The 20952-nt window shown below is 38.3% G+C and overlaps 2 protein-coding genes across 7 annotated transcripts in view; one reads left to right on the forward strand and one right to left on the reverse strand.

Annotated features, from left to right (window-relative positions):
• FBXL2 (F-box and leucine rich repeat protein 2) overlaps positions 1–20410 on the forward strand; it is a 171963-nt gene extending 151553 nt beyond the window's left edge. For all 3 annotated transcript variants that reach the window (XR_013528728.1, XR_004735957.3, XR_013528729.1), the window contains one exon: positions 11723–20410. The gene's annotated coding sequence lies outside the window, so the exon portion shown is untranslated. The remainder of the gene's footprint in view (positions 1–11722) is intronic.
• UBP1 (upstream binding protein 1) overlaps positions 1–20952 on the reverse strand; it is a 50099-nt gene that overhangs the window by 3660 nt on the left and 25487 nt on the right. Inside the window, exons 4-16 of one of the 4 annotated variants that reach the window (XR_013528725.1) lie at positions 20737–20842; positions 19695–19801; positions 17583–17735; positions 17380–17490; positions 16833–16940; positions 11280–11383; positions 9132–9186; positions 8341–8434; positions 5247–5337; positions 4947–5080; positions 4363–4481; positions 1605–1747; positions 820–871 (exon numbers count right to left, since the gene is read on the reverse strand). Coding sequence is in view for 2 of the 4 variants with exons in the window: in XM_017965931.4 (XP_017821420.1) it covers positions 820–871; positions 1605–1747; positions 4363–4481; positions 5247–5337; positions 8341–8434; positions 9132–9186; positions 11280–11383; positions 16833–16940; positions 17380–17490; positions 17583–17735; positions 19695–19801; positions 20737–20842 (1243 nt within the window). In the remaining 2 variants the exon portion in view is untranslated. Of the gene's footprint in view, positions 1–819; positions 872–1604; positions 1748–4362; positions 4482–4505; positions 4719–4946; positions 5081–5246; positions 5338–8340; positions 8435–9131; positions 9187–11279; positions 11384–16832; positions 16941–17379; positions 17491–17582; positions 17736–19694; positions 19802–20736; positions 20843–20952 lie in introns of those variants that run through there. The other 3 variants (XM_017965931.4, XM_035278307.3, XR_013528726.1) reach the window with 3 other exon arrangements.

Genomic DNA, 20952 nt, shown 5'->3' on the forward strand with positions numbered 1-20952 from the left:
AGATACACCACCTTTCACTAGGATCTCCTGCCTCCAATTTGCCACCTTCTCATCTATCTCCAGAGAGCTGTGACAGTGAAAGAAAAATCTAGTCATATTACTACTCCTGTGTTTAAACAACTTCGGTGACATCCCAATGCATTTCAAGTAAATCCAAACTACCATCACCTGGTGGGTGAGGCCAGGCCCAGCCTCCTGCTTTGACTCCACCCTGACCCGCTCACCCTCACACACTGCATGGCAGCTACATGGCCCACTGCCAGACTTTAAAAGAAGCCAACTGTCTTCCTTGCACACAACCCCATATTGCCTGGGGATGCTACTCCTGTGGCCAGCTTCTGTTCCTTCTCATTCTTCAAGTCTCAGGATTAATGACACCTCCTCAGGGAAGCCTTGCCTTACAGTTTCACATTGCCCCCAACCCAGATCTCCCTTATCCATAAGTACCCACACTTTCCTGTTCCTTCATGGCACTTAACATATTGGTAATTTTGGTTTGCTTTCCCCAAAAGGAGTTTCATGGATTGTCTTATTCAAGATCGATCGAGTGACAGAAGCATGGTGTCTCACACAAAATGCTCACTAAGATGTTGGCTGAATGAACTGAGATTTTTTTTCCTGTCATCTAGAAAGACTGACTCTTTTTCCTTATTTGCTAATTTCTATTACAAGTACTAAAAATATTAATAATTTCTCAAATTTTCTTCTTAAAAATGAGTAAAGCCATTTTAAAGAATAAACACACAAGAGGCACTAATTAGAGGCACACACAGTCTCTCACGAGTCCAGCATTTTAAGACACACATACATGTAAAGTACCTTTTACGGTGGAGAATAAAAAACAACTCTCATCTTGAAAGTTCTGAACCATCTAGAAGGATAAAGTAAATATGTAAGTACAATTAAGATCCAAGTGTCGTTTCTTCACTAGAAATGATTTAAAAATAGTAAATATTCTTCTCACACAAATACAGGACTCAATGGTCAAAGCAATAATTCATGAAGGCAGTGTGAGGTAGCAAAGATGCACACGTGCTGCTCTCCCCTGTGTTCACTGCACCATACCTGCCCATAATGGTCCCTGAGAGACCTGGCTGGTCACCTGTGTGACCCACAGGGGCACATTCCCTGCCAGCTCCTATGGATGATGACTCTAACAAAAATTGCATGAAGTGCTCTTCTATTGTTACTTGCTTGCCACCAAACACTAGGAAAAAATTATGTATCTAATCTTACATGTTTTTTAAAATTAGTCATCAAATAATAGACAAAAGGAAAACGCATCAAATGACTCACCTCATAAAAAGGGCTGAAGCCTGCCACTATCCCTACAGTCCCCCAGTGAATGGCTGCATCCTAAAGGGCTGAGGGAAGGCTAAGCCAGTTTTCCTTGGATTATATTCCGTATTATCACTAGGATGCCTGAAACTCTTGGTTATAAATACTTCCAAAGTGATTCCCAACTCTCTGAAAATGATTCTCGGGATTCTCGTAAGTATTTTCAAAAGAGGTCACAGAATTTTTCTACAATTCTACAATTACATGTATAAAAGTAAATACCAGTGTGAAAAGGAAAAGCAAATGAGCATGCCTATTTGATTTACCTGATCACTAACAAGAATGTGAATACCAGTGGGACCCTGTCTGTAAACCTGATTAATTTGTTGGAAAGGAATATTAAACACCAGCGCAAGTTTTCGAGCGACTTCTGAGGCTATCATTTCTTCCAAGTAGATTGCATGATAAACTGAAATTAAAAGGAAAAAAAAGAACAGCATTTTAACAGTAATCTTTGATCTGTTTTCTACCTGAAACAGATAGAAAAATCAAACCTTTCAAAGTACCAAAAAAAAAAAAAAGTTTTTAATGAGAATAAACTATTTCTTTCCCCATTTTACTACCTTGAAATCTTGAACTACCAATTTAAAATGTAAGAATACATTATTTATATCCACAAATATAATTTAATAAAGACTAGCAGAAATCCCTGGACAAAAAGATTTGAGGTTTGAGTTTTTCTTTATTCATATTTTTCTGCAATGAATATAGTTTCATGTATTCAAAGTTTAAAAACAGGAATTTGCTGCAAATGGACCTGGGGGATCTTCCTGAAGTAATGGGACTCAAATTGGATTTTGACAATGGCTGAAATACTCTGTAAATTTGCTAAAATATCATTATATACTTAAAATGAGAGGACTTTATGGTATGTAAATTATGCCTGAAGAAAGCTGTTTTTTAAAATAATATATATTTCATGTATTTCTGGCAGTACACAAAAAGAATCCTAAAAGAGTCATAGTTCTTTTCGCTTGAGACAGTCTCTCTCTGTTGCCCAGGCTGGAGTGCAGTGACACAATCACAGCTCTCTGTAGCCTCTGCCTCCCGGGCTAAAGGAACCCTGCCACCTCAGCCTCCTAAGTAGCTGGGACTATGGTGGTGGCACACGCCACCACGCCTGGCTAATTTTATTATTTTTATTATTATCTGTAGAGACAAGGTTTCACCATGTTACCCAGGCTGTCTCAAATCCCTGGGTTCTCGCAATCGACCCTGTTAAGCCTCCCAAAGTGCTGAGATTACAGGCGTGAGCCATCACGCCCAGATAAATATTATAGTTTTTGATCCAGTAATCCTACTACTAGGAATTTATCCTAAGGAATAAAAGCAGTCTGTATATACCCCTCCCCCACAAAAATGTAAATAATATAAAAGATACTATATGAAAAGCTAAGAATATAAACAATGGAGCCCAGGCACATTCCATCCAGTGTTCTGCGTTTTTGCTACACAGATCTTTTCAGCAGACATCTGCACAGTGCACATCTGTAGTGAGTCTCACTCTTGCAGGCCCTGCTCAATTACTGATTAAAGCCAGACATGAATCAGGAATATCATTACTGAGAACTGGGCTTCCCCAAACAAGCGGTTTGAGAGTACAGAAACTCAGATTTTACATTACATAAAACTGAGAAGTTGGAACTAAAATTACAGGAAGACTGTAGATATGATCTAGAGCAGGTGGTCACCAAACCATAGCCCAGATAGGCCAATTCCTGCCCTCCACTTTTTTTTTTAATAAAGTTTTACTGGAACAGCCTTATCTACATTTACATATTGTCTGTGGCTATTTTAGCACTACAATCACAGAGCTGAAGGTGAGAAACCCTATGTATGGTCTAAAGAGATGGAAATATTTACTACCTGACCTTTTACAGAAAAAGTTTGCTGACCTCCGATTATGGGAAAATCTCCATTATTTTCCCACATCCCTCCACAAACACTCATGTTTGAGGATGCATCTTCCAAAATATTATAATGTTGACCATATGTAAATGAAATACAAGATCCTGATGATACATGGAGAGCTCCTTTAAATTTTTATCCTTTAAGAATTTGTATAATCTCAAAATTCAGAGCTTTTGAAGTTAAAATGATACCAAATAGAAAAGTTCATATAGTGATGATATCCTTCCAATTTTTCAGTAAACTTCAAACCACAAAATATTTTTCAGAGCTCTACCTACTATTAGGGCAAATAACTGCATCTCCAAATTCCATTAACACATCTTTTTTTGAAAAATCTGAGCGTGTTGCCTTTGTTCTACTTCAGAGTATAGAAAGAAGGAAATATTACCATATATCCATGCTATAAATGAGAAAACATATGCCTTTTAAAATGTTTACTTTCTTTAAGGGTCATATTTAGAGGTGGGAAGAGGGAGGGTTCAGAATTTCTATTTCTGTCTTAAGCCAGCACTATGCTGCACAATTAACTCCTTAGGGTGAGAAGCCCTCCCAAGATAATGTACTGTGTGTTATTTACAAAGACAAAACACCAGAGTACCAAACACTTGTCAGTGACAAGTCCACACACTTAGGGACTATTACATACATCCACTGTTGCACATATGTGGTGTTTTAAGAGTTTTCCCCAACCCTAGTCAGGAAAATGGAAAAAAAGGAAAGAAAAACCCTCCTACTTTTTGTTAAGCTGCCAGTGTTACAGTCATCATTTCAGTAAGTCTGATATTAAAAAAAAAAAAAAAAAAAGCCAGAAAAAAATCTCGACCCGTTCAAGCTAGTTTTTCACTTGTTAGATACTTCCGGCCTGAGGGGCCACATGAAAAAAGAGACCCTCAGTGTGGCTGAAATAACTGAGAAAGAATGCCAGTTTCCTCTTCTCCCAAGGACTTGGCCCTAGAGCTGCCACCTCTCATTACTGTCAAGGCTCTCACAAGAGCAACCTGGCATTCCTAACGCAGCAAGAGTTCTCCAAAGCCTGCTCCATCAAGTCCTTCCAATTTCTGTCTGACAATCTCGGAAACGAAGTGACAGAATCGAGATGCCCTCCATACCTACCATAGGGTGCCCCACTGCCATTCTCGCTTGCACTGCCTGCAGCTTGCTGCTGCCCTTGCAGCACTGTGCTGCTTGGCTGCTCCCGGCAGACATAGATGGTTAAACGGGGCCTAACCGACCTGCAATTAGAAGATGCCACTGATAAGCCTGGGAGAGAAAGCTGCCTTACCACACGGACAAATATGACAACTACAGGAATCTAAGTTCTATTTCCTTACGAGAACTTTATAATGTTATTTCGTTATACAAAATAATTTACTAATAAAAATATAAAAACCACACACCTCACACCAACTATCACAGGTGGTCTAATATGATGATCCAGACTCTAAACCATTGAGATGGTCTGTCAGATGCTGGTAAATTTAAGTTTCAAGATTAAGTCAGCAAATTAAAAATCAGTAAGATTCAATTTTAATGGAATTCTCACACCACAAGTATAGAAAGAGCAATAATAGTAAATGGTTCTTACAAGCCAGCACAATTTACATTTTCTGTCATTTTAATTCACAATTAGTTTACATTTTTAATAACTGTTTAGTAATAGTCATGACCTTGAAAACCGTAGATTCTGTATAGCTCACCTAAATTAGAAGTTTTGTTTTCTTGGCAACAAACCCAGTCGTCTTCAAGAAATCAGTACTGCCCATGTGCATTTCTACCAGTCTTACAGTCTACCTCTGCCCTCATCAGTGCCTGCATCATATCTGGGCCTGCCCTGAAGGTGTACACAAAACAGTCTTCTTGTGAGCACAATGCTGCCGATGCTCGACGGCGCACACAGGCACACACGCCAACCTAGCGTGGAAACACATTCTGCCCAAATTCCCCACACGAAGAAAGGTACATTCTTATTTCAAGCAAAACAGTTCACAGTATTTTACCTTGACTTTAGTGAATTATAGAGCCGAATTCCATCGGCTGCACCACAAATTTGAACTAAATCCTCCTTTGTCAGTTTTAATAAGTCGGCACCTAGAGAAGAGCAAAAAGATCTTTCTCAAATAAATGGAAAAAGAACAGAACTGCTTTACAGGCATCTGTCATCATGCAGTCCAATGTCCTTCAAAATAATCACAGGTATCCTGAATATACACATGTACATGAAAAATACAATAAGACACACAGACTGTCCTTCAGAGCCAAGGAAAATGCTGACTCTTCCATGTCCTGTATCAAGAAGGTGCTTAGAAGTCTAGAGGCCTGTGAATTAAATCAACGAGAGCAGGGCCTATAGAACTCTTCCAAATACAGGATTTCACTCGTCTACCTTATTTAGTGGCTGGGTTGGACAATGTGAAGAAACATGTTTCTGACTCACTCCATAGAAACCAACCCTGAGATCACCCAGGCTAGTCAATCTTTTTTTACAAAAAAGGAAATGGAAGTCCAGAGTTTATGGGACTTGCCTAAAGTCTGTAACAGATAGTAGCCAAACTCGGACTGGGCCTCTTTATAATGAAACATGCAATGTAAAGTCAAACATTCTATAACATAAACAACACCGTCACAGCAGCCAGTTTTAACAGAAGAATGGTGGAGAATCACACAGTAAACCCCAAGACTACCCCAAGCACATCCTACTTACCATGTCATTTAAAAGTGTGAATGTCTCTCTATACGGTTTCCTACAGCACCACCTAGAGAAGCAGTGCTTGACACTTTTAAAAATTCTATCTAAACACTCCCTAAACTTACTATACAAGAAAAAAAAACTTACACATTAAGTATATAAAAGCCATATCTGAGTACATACACATCATGAAATACTACTCAGTATTTCAAGTGTAAATGATACGGCATCTAGGATTTGCTCTGAAATACAACCGAAGGCAGGAGAGGAAATGGTGGAGAGCAAGACTGACCCAATGCTGGTGGTTTTTGAAGCTAGGAGATGGCTGCATGGGAGTTCATCATGTTATCTCTACTTTTTAATGTCTGAATGTTTCCATAATCTTTGTTTTACTCTCTTACTAACAGCAAGGATGCGGTTTATTGGGGGAATTAAGATGACCTTTGGGATGAAGGCATGACTTCCATATGATAAACATCCACTTACATATGAAGGAAGATAATGGAGTCATCTATTTTTAAAGGCTCAAATGTGACAGCCTACTAAATTGGTAGTCTGTAAAACAAAGATCAGAGAAGCACGTCTCCCGTGAGACATGAGCATTGATAGAGTCATTTTATACAGTCAGGTGAGCAGAGAGGCTCTCTTTCATCTCTCTACTAGGGCTTACTATATGCACCTCGTAGTTGTGACCAGAGTATTGTGTATGTGTGTGCACATCCTTAACCCATACGGAGAACTGGACAGATAACTGCATGTACAACCCTTCCTGAAATGTGAATGCCCACAAAGATAGAGCAAGAAGCCTCACTCTCCTCCTCACCATGCTACTGTCAGTGCTGTGACTCATGAGATGTACCCAAAGGGTACCATGGCTAGCTCCTCACCCACTTTCTTGGAAGAAGCCCCAGGATAAGGAAAAGGGAGAAGGTAACACCATGTGGACACTACTCACAGTAAAAAGGGCTTAAAACTCACCAGATAGAAACACGGATCTGCCTAATCTAACAGGAGTAATGTGGGGCCTCCCTCAGTTCCAAATGTCGGTGCTTTTTCTATGTGCTATGCTTTTCATCTGCTTCCATACAACAGTGCGAGACAAACCCCAGCTCCCCCATGTTGAAATTTTATAATTTCTAGTTTTTCATCCATAAAAAGTTTTACTTAATCATATAGAAATGTAGTCCCCAGCTAGCAAATGACTTCCATCTGGAACTATAATTTTAAAGAGACAACTACATGGGGAATACCTACTCATTGCATAAACACTACCATGGCATAGTAAGAAACCATGTTCTTTGTTAAATCAAGCTTTCCTTCAGGCTGAGTGTGTGTACACACAAGTTCTGTCCTCTTAAAAGATTCACAAAGTTGCAGGTGAAGGAAGCTAACTACCACTTTACTGTGAGCCAGCATGTCTCAGGATATTTGGCCAGGACATGTTACTAGGTGGTCATGATGGAAAGGAGTCCCACAGTCAAATATATTTGGGAAATGCTCCTTTTGCACCACCTGCATTATCTATTACTGTTCCTCTAAGCAGGCTTCCTATAGCACCACCTGAAGAAGCAGTGCTTTGTACCTTTTAAAATTTTTCTAAACATTCCCTTAGCTTACTGTGCAAGAAAAAAAACTTACATATAAGTATATAAAAACCATAAGTGAGTACACTCAGACTATGAAATACTACTTAGTAACAAAAAGGATTAAACTACTGATATACACAAAAACTTAGGTGACCATTATGCTAGTGAAAAAAAGCCAATCTCAAAAGATTATATACTATATGACTGCATTTATATAACACTCAAAATTACAAAATCATAGAGACAGAATATAAAGTGGTTGCCAGGGATTAGGGATGGTGGGGGGATTAGGGATGTGTGTGTGACTCTAAAGGGGTAGTAGAAAGGAGACCATTGTAGTGCTGGCATAATTCTGTATCTTAACTGTGGTGGTAGGTACACAAGTCTATACCATAACATACAATGTGCCAATGTCAGTTTCCTGGTTTTGCTATTGTACTAAAATTAGGTGAGAAATGGAGTGAAGAGTATACCAAAACATCACTGTACTAGCTCTGTAACTTACTATAAAACACAAATTATTTCAAAATAAGGTTAAAATAAAAAAAAATACGTAGAACTATATACACATACACACAAATAAGTACACGTAAGTCTGGTAAAACTGTTGACGGAACCAACATCAATTGTCTAGCTTTAATAGTATTTAATAAAAATACAAGATATTCCTATTGGGGGATAGATATACAGAACTTCCCTGTACATTTTTCTTTGCAACATCATATCTATAGTTATTTCAAAATTTTAAAAAATATAGTTAATAAAAGCACAGAAACAAAACCCAAACATTCTCATGCACACATACATACACAAACATACCTGAAAAATTAGAAAACAGTCTTGTGTAGGAAGAGAATCTGTTTTTGAGCAGCCACTGCTGTGTTTCCTGGATTGTAGCTGAAGGCTGAATTTGCTAATGAAAATGAACATAAATAAAAGGAAGCTTTCAAACTTAGAACACTTAAACAAAACACAGAAAGACTCAGAGTTTGGAGTAAAAAACACCCAAAAACAGCATGAGTCTCACCAGTCAGCAACGCAAATAATGCAAGCCCTTGTCAGCAATTTAAACATGATACACAATGGGATGCTACTGAGCCATAAAAAGGAGAAAATGAAATCATTCTGCTGCTAATGAATTCATCATTTGTAGCAACATGGACAACATGAACATTTCATTTTTCTTTGTAACCTGTATCTATATTTCATTGTCTTAAGTGAAATAAGCCAGGCACAGGAAGACTTATATTCTTACTTATATGTGGGAGCTAAAAAATTTGAACACATGAAGGTGGAGAGTGGAAAAATAGGTAACAGAGACTGGGATGGGTGGAGGATAAGGGAGAGGATAAGAACTGGACTAAAGGGTACAAACAAACATACAATAAAATAGAAGGAGTAAATTCAATATTTGATAGTAGAGTAGAATGACTATACCTTAAAAAATGTACTCTACTCAGGTGACAGACACCCTAAATATCCTGACTTGATGACCACATTATATACATGCAAAAAGATTTCTTGCATACTCCATAAATTTGCACAAAAAACAAAACTTTAAAATGTAGAACCCTGAAAGCATCAGACAGATTTAGTAGAAAGATACTCACTTCACCAGAGGCCTGTGCAGCTCCATCTCCCTGATGATTTGGGGAGGAAGAATTGCTGGGGAGAAAGGAAGAAATGATTTGTATAATACATACATGTTTAAATTAAGGCATTAAAAGCTGTTAAACTATGCAAATTCAAGTAAGGCAATAATGTGGGAGAAAGCTATGAAAGTTTGCAGCAAAAATGCAAGTGCAACAGGTTAGGGTGTGGGCATGATGACAAAATTAAGACACAGAAGACTGTCTTAATGTGTGCCTTCTTATCTGTTCTATTAAGAAATTCAAGTTTTGTTAAACAAAAGGGCTTCCCCAATTATTGTCGGAATCCCAAGGAAAATGAAGGATACACATTCATTTTTTTAAAATTTGGGGAAAAAACATGAACATCAAATTAAACAGTTGAAAATAACTGCAAAAAAAAAAAAATGAGCTACAAGAAATAGTATAGTGATCCTACACAAAAATATAAAACGATACTCCTTTAAGTAATACATATATCCAAGATTAAAGAGGATGAATTTCAAGAGAACAAAAGAACTAACTTGTAACACTATCCTTGTGCTTCTAAGTGAAATATAATGAAAAACAACTCCAAAGGGAATAAGGCTACCTTCTGGCTCTTGATCACGTTTCTCAGCACCCATGCCTCAATTGCTTAGGTTTATTATCTTGATTGTTTATATCCTTTCTACCCACGAGAACTTAAGCTCCTTTGGACAGGGGTCTGTCTGCTTGGTCATTACATTGCGCAACACTTAGAAAAGTGCTGGGGACCCAGTGAGTTCTCCAGTCTACTAGTGAGTACATAAACTTACAACTCACCTTTAAAGCCATAATCATTTTCTAAGATTATTCAGACTGGACTGACTAGGAAACTATTCTAAGCCCTCAGACATGGTAACCTTCTGGTCCTTGGTCACTCCTCTAAGTTTCTGAGTCCAAGGGTATTTTCCTACTCTTAAAGCATAATAGCCAGGCCGGTTGCAGTGGCTCATGCCCGTAATCCCAGCATTTTGGGAGGCTGAGGTGGGCGGATCACGAGGTCAAGAGATCGAGACCATCCTGGCCAACATGGTGAAACCCCGTCTCTACTAAAAAATACAAAAATTAGCTGGGCGTGGTGGCATGCACCTGTAGTCCCGGCTAGTAGGGAGGCTGAGGCAGGAGAATTGCTTGAACCCAGGAGGTGGAGACTGCAGTGAGCTGAGATTGCGCCACTGTACTCCAGCCTGGCACCTGGCGACAGAGCAAGACTCTGTCTCAAAAAAAAAAAAAAAAAAAAAAAAACCAAAAGCATAACAGCCTATGTAACAAGAAGCTGCCTTCTCAGTTTATCTATCCATCTCCTCAGAGAGAAAGAGAGAGCACACTGTTTGCTTGCTTTCTCATCAGACCTCGTCAGCATGACTGGACAACCTTTTCCTTTGTGGTATTAAGCTTTCATAATTTTCCTTCCAACAAGAAACTTCCTAAAAATAAGGAACTCTGATGTGAACTACTCTGCATTAGTTCTGCGGCACAGCCCTGGAATGGAGCGCCTCCACGGGGTACCACTGCACTGTCAAGATGCCCCAAATGGAGTCTCCTCCTCCCACCCTGAGCTCACTAAACTCTTGCCAGTCAAGGCTTGATAACAGAATAAACAGAGCCCACCGTTTCCATTTCTAAAACTACAGCAAATCTGCAGAAATTGAAAGGTCTTCCTTTAATTTTAAAGTTTCAATTTAAAAAACAGTCTATCTGTTGGGAGAGAAAAGAAATAGAGCAGAAAACACCTTTGATATGATAAGCATTATAGACACATGAATGATCTTAGTAATAAACTCCCTTGGTCCTTCTCTCTTTACCTGCAGACACTATTAATGTTGTCTTTAATCTCACAAAGAATGTATCTTGGCTATACCTTGAAAATGATCCCTTGTCTACAATAGTTGTGAATATGTAAAGAACAAGGGGCCAGGAGTAAAAATGGCTGGTAGGTGAAGAAAAGACAATGATTGTCCTCTGCCACAGGGGTACGAGCTACTTCCCATTACTATATTCTTCAGGTACAATACAAACAAAAGGCTGCTGTACATGGAGAGATGGGAAAATGAAGGTGCATGAACATTAGTTAGCTGCAGGCACACGATCATGCAAACTAGATACCTGTCCGGGACACTGCAAGTGCTCTGCTGTGGGGAGGTGAAAGTGGGTGCTGGGGAAGGGCTGTTATTCACATAGGCTGTGGGGGCATCGGGCCACGGAGAACACTAAAGACAGAAACAGAAATAAATTAATAATATGCCTTTAAAATATGTGGAAGAAATATTTTTGTAATTTATTCCCTAGCCAAATGCAAGATTATAAAATGCAAGTCACCTGATATTTATCAAGCAACCTCACAGACACATGTCAAATTTACTTCTGTGTGGCAAAGAAAAGTTTTACCTGCTGTGTGTGTCTAAACACTGATTAATCTTAGAGAAGACCTAAAGTGGACAGCAGCAAAAATTTATAAAGGCATTTAAAATATATGCTTAAGTATAATTTGCTTTCGAGAACTTTCTCCTCCCTCTTTACCAGTATCCTCTTTATCACTTTCCCAACAGACACCCATCAAGATTTAAGAATGGCGAAGACAAGAAAGGATTTATAAGCAACATCTGACATCACATGGTGACCTGAACCATGGCTCTGACCTAGCTAGTGCTCTTTTTGTCCTCTTCCCTTCTGAGTAGCCTCACCAGTACCCATGTCGCTTCTCTGATACCTCTAAAAGATTAACAATTCTCAAGACAGACGAGACAGGCCCAGCATCAAGATATATCAACTGTGTACAGTATTTCCTCTATCTACTGTCTGTCTATGTTTTATATTTTCTGGAAGAGTTATGATGAACTTTAATATTTTTCAGCTCCAGGCAAAATTCCAACCCAAAACGGAACAAAGACATGGAGATACACTAAGTATTACAATTAGGAGAGCTGACAAAGTCAAAGTCAAAAGCATGCTAAGCACACCAGGGTAATCTCAAATACAAGTCTTCAGACCTCAGATATAGACATCACATGAAATGATTTCACTCTACAGGTATTCTTTCTTAACACCAATGGATCTGAGCACTTGGTTTCAAGGGTCCCCTTTCATAACATCCTTCTCTCATTTTACACAAGAAAGGTATCACATCTAACCATAGCCCTGGGGTATAAGACTCTCCCAGGCTGGACATGGTGACTCATGCCACTAATCCCAGTACTTTGGAAGGCTACGGTGAGAGGATAGCTTGAGCCCAGGAGTTAAAAGACCAGGCTGGGCAATATAGTGAGACCCTGTTTCTACCAAAAATATTAAAATAATAAATATAATGAAGAAAGACTCTCGAAAAGCCAAGCTAAAGATACTAGGATTAAAAAAAAAATAGCCAGGTGTGGTGGTATACACCTGTAGTCATAGCCACTTGGAAGGCTAAGGCAGGAGAATGGCATGAACCCAGGAAGGAGAGGCTGCAGTGAGCCATGACTGTACCACTGCACTCCAGCTTGGGCAACAGAGTGAGACCCCCATTTCCAAGAAAACAAATTATTAAAAAAAAAAAGAGAAAGAAAGAAAGAAAAAGTACGTAACTCTAATGACTGAGTTTTTCTATAAGTCAGGTAGGTAACTTTCAATTCTTTGCTTTCAAAATAATTCAGGAGGACCTACTGTCAACTGACATATACTGAAATAATATACTAGATCATACAAAAATGGCTCTGGGATTTTTGACAGACAATTCAAAAAGACCTGAATGACACTGCTGAAGAAAAATTAACCCAAAATTTCTCACATCTATAAAATTCTAGAAGTTATGTTCTACCCTGCCTCCTCATTCAAGATGCATTTCCGATGCATTCTATTTTTACATTTAATAAGTATTTATCAAAATCTGTATGATTTGCTGTTTTTGATAAATTGCTATTAATAAGTTTTAAATTTCTTGACTGACTTAAGAGGCAATGGCCACAGGAAATTTTAAAAATTAAATTTCAATTTATGTAAATTTGTTGTAAGGTAATTTTTTTTAGGTGATCATTTAAAAATTTCAGTTAGGCCATTGGAAGACTCAAAAAATATAAATAAGAAAAAAATTTCTAAAGATTTTCAAGTATAAAAGTATGTCATATTAGGATAAAATTTAAGAGGAGTAAAATAGAAACATGAGACCAAGAAGGAAGAACGGAGTAGAATTTTGGATTTAATGAACTTTTTGAATGAAGAATGGCAGTAGTCAAACTGCAATGGCATTTACATTCCATAGGATGTACTTCAAGAGTAATGTAACAGTTGTATCTTAAATTATGAATACAAATTGCCACCATGCCAGAAAATTGCTTCCTTTGCAACTATTTAAATTTAAAATGAAAAATTTTATGATGAAAACTTTCAGATGTCAATTTGATAAGGTGTAAGCATATCCTTTTTCAAAATTATTTTGAGGCCAGGCATGGTGTCTCATGCCTGTAATCCCAGCACTTCGGAAGGTCAAGGTGGGAGGATCATTCTGAGACCAGGAATTGGAGATCAGCCTGAGGAATACAGCAAGAACTGTTTCAACAAAAACAAAATTTAAAAAGTAGTCAGCAGTGGTGGTGTGCACCTGTAGTCCTAGCTACTCAGGAGGCTGAGATGAGAGGATCATTTGAGCTAAGAAATTTGAGGCTGCAATAAGCTTTGATCACACCACTGCACTCCAGGCCCAGGTGACGAGACAAGACACTCTAAAAAAATTTAAAAATTATTTTGAGTAGGTAAGTGTCAAGACCACTGGTGTAATGGAGCTAAAAAAAAAAACTCTGAAGCACTCTGAGGGCAGAAATTAAGCCTCACAAATGGTTACAGGGGCTTAAAACACTTGTCTGACATTTATCAAAAGCAATGGATAAATGGAAAATAATCTCAACTACCCAATTACGTATCTGCTTAAAAATGAGAAAAATGATGGCGGACTTATTACTTTTATTATCGGTCAACTTTCAAAAAATAAGTCTAATCTAGCTAGAGAGCTTTGATAAACTTATTGCATGGCATACCAACTTTGCTATAAATGACATTTTACAGAACAATGCCCATTCTTTTAAAATTAGGACGTTTTAAGCTGAGCATGATAGCACACACACACCTGTAGTCCAACTATTCAGAAGTCTGAGGCAGGAGGACTGCTTGAGGAGTTTGAGGCCAGCCTGGGCAACACAGTAAGAGCCCATCTCAAAAAAAACAAAAACAAAAACAAAAAGACAAAAAAACTAGACCCTTGTTTTGCATTCCATCTTACAAAATATCATGTCCTCAGTTTACGCTGTTTGATGAACCCAAGACCCTATGAGCTGACCAGCAAATCTAATCATGGGCATCACACACTGTCACCTTATCTCTACTATTTGAAAGCTTTTCCTGCTACAACATCCCCCTCCACATAAAATATTATAACAGCATAACATATACCTCTAAATAATGTAACCATTTAATATTAAAAGTATCAAGTCTCTCTAAACTTTTGGTGATTACTGCCAGCCATTTGAAGAAATGAAGCCATCAAAAAGCTTCAAGTTAGCATGGCAGAGTAAGGTTGAAACACCAAGTTTACCAAAATTCCATTAATACCCATTTCGCTTTCAGATATTTAGATTCTTCTAACACTCAAAAAATAGTGCTATTAAAAGTAAGCAAATGGTGCAGTACATATGCTCCTGAAGATAGCCTGTAATTCATAACGGCGCTAGCAATGCCTGGCCTGGGTATGGTTACGGTTTCAGTACACTGTGAACGCAGTCCCTCCCCTGGTAGATTAAAGAATGATCACCCATTTTAGGCTGTAGAAATTGGCAGTCATCGTTTGAGCCAATCACATACAGCTCAGAGATGAAGACCAACAGACACACTAAGAATTTTGTTCATCTCCTGGTAAGCAACAGTAGTGACTACTCAGTCTGGGACCATTTAATTTGGCATCTTTTCGACTCTAACAGTAAGTCTGGATATCCCTTCTTAGTGAAAGCCAATTGTAACTAGTCAAAAACTCTACGAAATGTTGGTCTTCCTTTGTAGGAATCTGAAGAAGCATATGAAATACTGCAAATTTTATTTTGTAAGGGATCAATCTGTACCCTGCTTTTTTAAAAACAGGTTTTCAACATGAGCTCTGACCACCCCTAGAAGCATCTGAACAAAATCAAAGACAGCCAGGGCAGCAAGCAATACACTAGGAAGATGTGAAATCCCAGGCCAGTGAACTGCTGACGTTTTGCATACTTTAGACTTGAGTTAAGAATCATTAAGAATTCACCAACAACTTTCCCATCTTCAGATTATCTCTGGGCTATAAAGAATTTTTTAATTTAGGAATTACCAGAACCCACTTCTTTATCAATTAAATGGTTTATAACAGGAGGGGAAAAGTGAGTTATTAAAATCGCCCGAAAGAAGTTTACTAAGAACCATTGGTGGGTCTTCAGCTGGGAAATCAGAAAAGGATAAAAACAAAATTGCTGCAGTGGGTGTTTCAGGAAAGAATATACAGCTGTTTTAACAATCCTTGATTTGAATTAAGAAAAAAAAAAGCCCAGTTAAAGAAAATGTAACGTGTGCTTCCAGTGGCACTGAGATTAGTACAGTTTCAGTTTCACTGCATAGAGAAGCATGAAAACATTTTTATTCAAGACTGTAATTTGGAAATGAGTTTCTTGTGATAGTGCTTGTGATAGTAACATTCAAAGTCTACATTTAACCACAGTAATTGTGATATGTGTAAGAGTGAAAAATCCTCTGGCAACCTTAACAGTGCAAACATTGCAACAATGAATACGGTAGTCATGAATACATACGATGACAATTATTTTAAATGACTAACGTTCTGTGTTTGTATTTACTGAAGGTATGTAGCTGATCTAAGTTTGCAAAACAGGATCATCCTTTGTGGACTCTTCATCTGAAGAGTCATGCCATGAAATAAAGATTTGCTATACTTAACCTGACATAGCACATACTCAACTAGATGCCCCCTAACTGCATGTTAGGGGGATCCAGGTCTAAGTGTACAAGGTACACTACTTTGGCCTGAAGCATTCATTCACAATGCAAGTGCCAAGAAGAAACATGAATGCCATCAGAGATGTTTTTTCTACCAGTGCTGCCAAACAGGCTTTTAGAAGCACAGACAGACATACATTCTTATGCTACATGCAGAAAAATGTGACAAAGAACTGCACATGTTAATGTCAAGCTTGCTGCCATCATTTCTCTGTCCACAAAACTTTCTTATCAAGTATACACATGAGAAAGCAAAACCCTTTTCAATTACACAAAAATAATAGCTAATTTACTAAAGAAAGTATTTTCAATTAATTTCAGTGCTCTTGAAGGAGGTATGTGTGTGAAGGAGAGAGGGAGGGAAGGAGGAAGGGAAGGAATTAGGGAGGGAATACATATCTGAGTGTCTTTTTTTTCCCTCCATAACCACCCAATATGGTCAACATTGTTTTTGCTTTGTTTTAAAGTGTTAGATTTAGGAAATTTTCCTCAGTGAGGAACAAACAGAAGCAGGAAGTCTAAACAAAAGCAAATTAAATCAAGACATGGACATCAAAAAACAATTTTGGCTTTACTTTGCGGTAGAAGTTGGTCCTATATCTAACACTGCACAAGGTTTCTTGCACAATGAAAAGAGAAGCAGAAGTCCCTTACACTGCCTCGCTTTGCCAGAGAATCACCGTAGTCTGCTGGCAAAGTCCGCTTGCTGGACTTTTTCTGCTCATGTTCAACTGCATCTTCAATTATAGGCTCAAGCCTCATCTGGACAAACACCAAAGATTGGGATCAATGTCTTTTCATTATACAAAGAAAGATCTAATACCCTGTTTCATGTCTCTGCAGTCCAATTAAACAAATGCATGACTAAGAGGAGTCAAAATTAAAGGAAATGCAAAACCCCAGCAGTGATAAAAATTGGACATTCTAGGCCCCAACTTAAGTCTCTTGCCAACTGCAAAGTTTTTAAGGTCTGTTTCAAAGACCTCATTGGGATTTCAGCATCTTCATTTAAGATCCCACCCAGGAAACAGTCTATCAAAATCCCCAAATTTAAGTATTTTCCCCGCAAATTTCACAGAGAATATCATGTCAAACTGCCACCCCATCTTCCCCAACCCTTTTGTAACAAAACGCATCTTAGAAATAGACTAATATGCAAACCTTTTCTTCTCTTCCAAAACCAAATGCTGTATTACATTACCTCTGTGAGGATAGTGGTATCATAGGACGGCTGATACTTTTCTTTTTCATGAGCTGTTCTCTTTTCCATCTTCTCTCGGTCAGTTTTTTGTTTCCTGTCTGCACCTTTAGGCTTAAAAACAAAGTATATTATGTCATCCATCAGGCTGTAGACACACAGCTTTATAGGCCTTAATTACTGAAAAACCAGGTTCCCTCTCTTACCTTAAAAACTTTTATTTGGCAGCTAGCTGAGTGCAGATGATCTGTGTATTCCCCATTTTCATTCTGCTTAAAGGTGTCAACCTGGATCCTAAAGGGCACTCCCTTTTCACCTCCGTGCTTCCGTGGAGTAAATTCTGTGCTGATGCAGTGCACCTATAAAACGATTCAAGCTGAAATGGATTCAAAGATCTTCCACTGATTATTTTTTTATTTTGTCCGCTCTTGGGTGACCTGCCACCACTATATATAAATTCAAGATTCTTTAAAATGAACTCATCACACGTATTACCCAAATCATCTACCATGACCTTCTCTAATTGTTTTTAAGATATGGCTTCCCTTTCACATATCCAACAGAGCCTTTCTGAGCTCTTGCCCAACACAATGCCTCTCATTTAATGCAGGACTTGCTTCAATCTGGGATACAACACTACAGCAGCTTCCTGTGTATAATGCCTACCTCCACCTCGAACTGCCTGCTAATCTCAGATCCAGGGTCCTAAGCCCTGTTCAATCCACAGCAATCTTCACCTCATTATTTAGAGCTGCTATTGTTTGCCCTCTACTGCCATTACCCCTGCTCTACACAGCCAACCATTTTACTGCCATTCCTACAGACACCAATTTGTGATACTTTGCCTGGGGAAATTTCACAGTCCAGAAAGCCTACTACTCATCCTATCTGAATCCACCTAAAATCTTTGGTTAACTCTTCAAAGTCCATTCACAGGATCCAGAGGGCAATACTCATTTTCTACCACTTCTGCCCTATCTCCTAAAACCCACCCTGGATGACAGCCTTAGGGTGTCACGAAGAGTTACTAGTAAGACCTTGGTTATTTCTGACTGCTACACATCCCCTCTTCTGATGATTATTAAAACTGATCTCTGCAATATAACAACACAACCTGAGATGTAAAGCTAGGTCTTGTATCACTTTCATTTACTATGTAACTAGTTGCCTTATAGACAAAAACCAACAGTCTGAGTTTCTATCAATATTCAACTGATATAAACCATGCCTCCAGTGATTATTAATTGATGGAGCATAATACTTGGTAGAATACCAAAATGCAAAATACAAATTATTTTTTACAGTTCATGCAAAGCATAGCTTATGTAGGCTAGTCAGCAAGTAAGTGGTTTTCCTCTTCTATAGATTTCCTACCTGGTAGTTTAAATTCTACCACATACAAATTTGAACATACTGGGTATCAGAATTACTATTTTTGTTAACATAGAATAATGATATTATCATTACTTTTTAAAAATCATCTCTTAAAGACATGTTTATGGATGAAATGGTATGTCTGAAACATGCTTTAATGTACTCCAATAGGCTGGGCATGGTGGCTCACACCTGTAATCCCAGCACTTTAGGAGGACAAGGCAGGCAGATCACTTGAGGTCAGGAGTTCAAGACCAGCCTGGCTAACATGGTAAAACCCCTGTCTCCACTAAAAATACCAAAATTAGCTGGGCATTGTGGTACACACCTGTAATCCCAGCTACTTGAAGGCTGAGGGATGAGAACTGCTTGAACCTGGGAGGCGGAGGTTGCAGTGAGCGGAGGTCATGCCACTGCACTCCAGCCCAGGTGACAGAACGAGACTCATCTCAAAAAAAAAAGTACTCCAACAATAATTAAAAGAAGAAGGAGACAACTAAAAACTGCTAAAGCCAGGTGATGGTTACATGGACAATTAATCATCATTATTATTCTATTTGTTGAATTTTTCAGTATTAGAATGTTTTTAAAATAATGCTATAGGAAATTTTAAAACTTCAATCTTTTTTCAATCATATCCTTTTGAATGGCGGCTTTTGTTCAAGAGAAATACATCTCATGAAAAATAGACATTTTTTTAATTGGGACTACTAGCGGTAAAAATAACATTTGAATAATGCTTTACATATCATAAAATGTCTTCATATATGTTAGTCTACAATAGGATGAACTTACTAGATTAAACCTAACTATGTATATAGAAAGACACTACAACATAGTTTACAGATAAGCATTTAAGGGAAATGATACCAGGTCAAAAATTTGATCCTGCCATGACCTAAATAACTAGGTTAGTATGCTTTTAATAACGTAAAAATCCAAACCTGAATGAAAGCAGAGGTGCGTTTTGCTGGGTCCCACAGAAATTCAACCGCATTTAACTGGCTTGGATTTGTCCTTGTGTCAATTATTCCCACAGACATTGGAATATCTATGTTTTAAAAAGAAGTTACATAAAAACTCATCCACTTTAAATAACTTAAAAACTTACAACTTAACTATGTTATGTTCTAATGAAATAATTGTAACTACTTTGAACTTTTTCCTTCAATGGTCTCCATGATCAACTTCTTCAGTATCAAAACCCACCTAAACGAGTATCACAGTTTCTCCTACCATGGTTTATATTTCATGTTATTAATATGATAAAACCAGGCACGGGGGCTCACACCTGTAATCCCAGCACTTTGGGAGGCCAAGGCAGGCGAATCACCTGAGGTCAGGCGTTTGAGACCCGCTTGGACAACATGCTGAAACCCTGCCTCTACTAAAAATACAAAAATTAGCTGGATGCAGTGGTGCATGCCTGTAATCCCAGCTACTCAGAAGGCTGGGGCACGAGCATCACTTGAACCTGGGAGGTGGAGGTTGCAGTGGGCCAGTTGCGCCACTACACTCCAGCCTGGGCAACAGAGATTCCGTCTCAAAAAAAGAATATGATCGATGGTACCAGTTGAGAATTAAATGGTTTCAAAATCCTAAAATCCTGGGTTCATGTTAGTTTAGCACCAAAAAGTTACTTGACTTTTTAACTAGAAAACAACTTTCTCGGTTCTTTGTAATACAAGAATGGGGAAAAAAAAGAAAAAGAAAAAATATATACTTACATACGTGTGTGTGTATGTGTGTGTACAGAAAACTCTCAAGACACAAGATCCTAAAACTTTCCCCAAAATATATACTAACATACATATGTGTGTGTGTGTGTGTGTGTGTGTGTGTGTGTGTACACACAGAAAACTCTCAAGATACAAGATCCTAAAACTTTCCCCACACAAGTAATAACACCTGATGACAACACAACACATTACTGGGCTTAGCTAAACAATATCCTCATCTCTATGGTCTTTTGATCACCACCTGTACCTAAATCAAGAAGTCTGTCTCCTGGGCGATTCCACTTCCATCCTTCAAGTTGCTGATGCTCTGTGTATTGTAGCCGTCTGTCATGGAATACAACCCTTATGATGCTCTGTAGAATAAGTGGGGAAAAAGAGTGTCTTTAAACTGCTCCAGCTGAAATGCAGAAGCATTTCCACTACTTATGTGTTAACCTGTAGCAGTAGACCATATACTAGCAGA

Source organism: Callithrix jacchus, chromosome 17 (assembly GCF_049354715.1).
Source record: "Callithrix jacchus isolate 240 chromosome 17, calJac240_pri, whole genome shotgun sequence".
Lineage (NCBI taxonomy): Eukaryota > Metazoa > Chordata > Mammalia > Primates > Cebidae > Callithrix > Callithrix jacchus.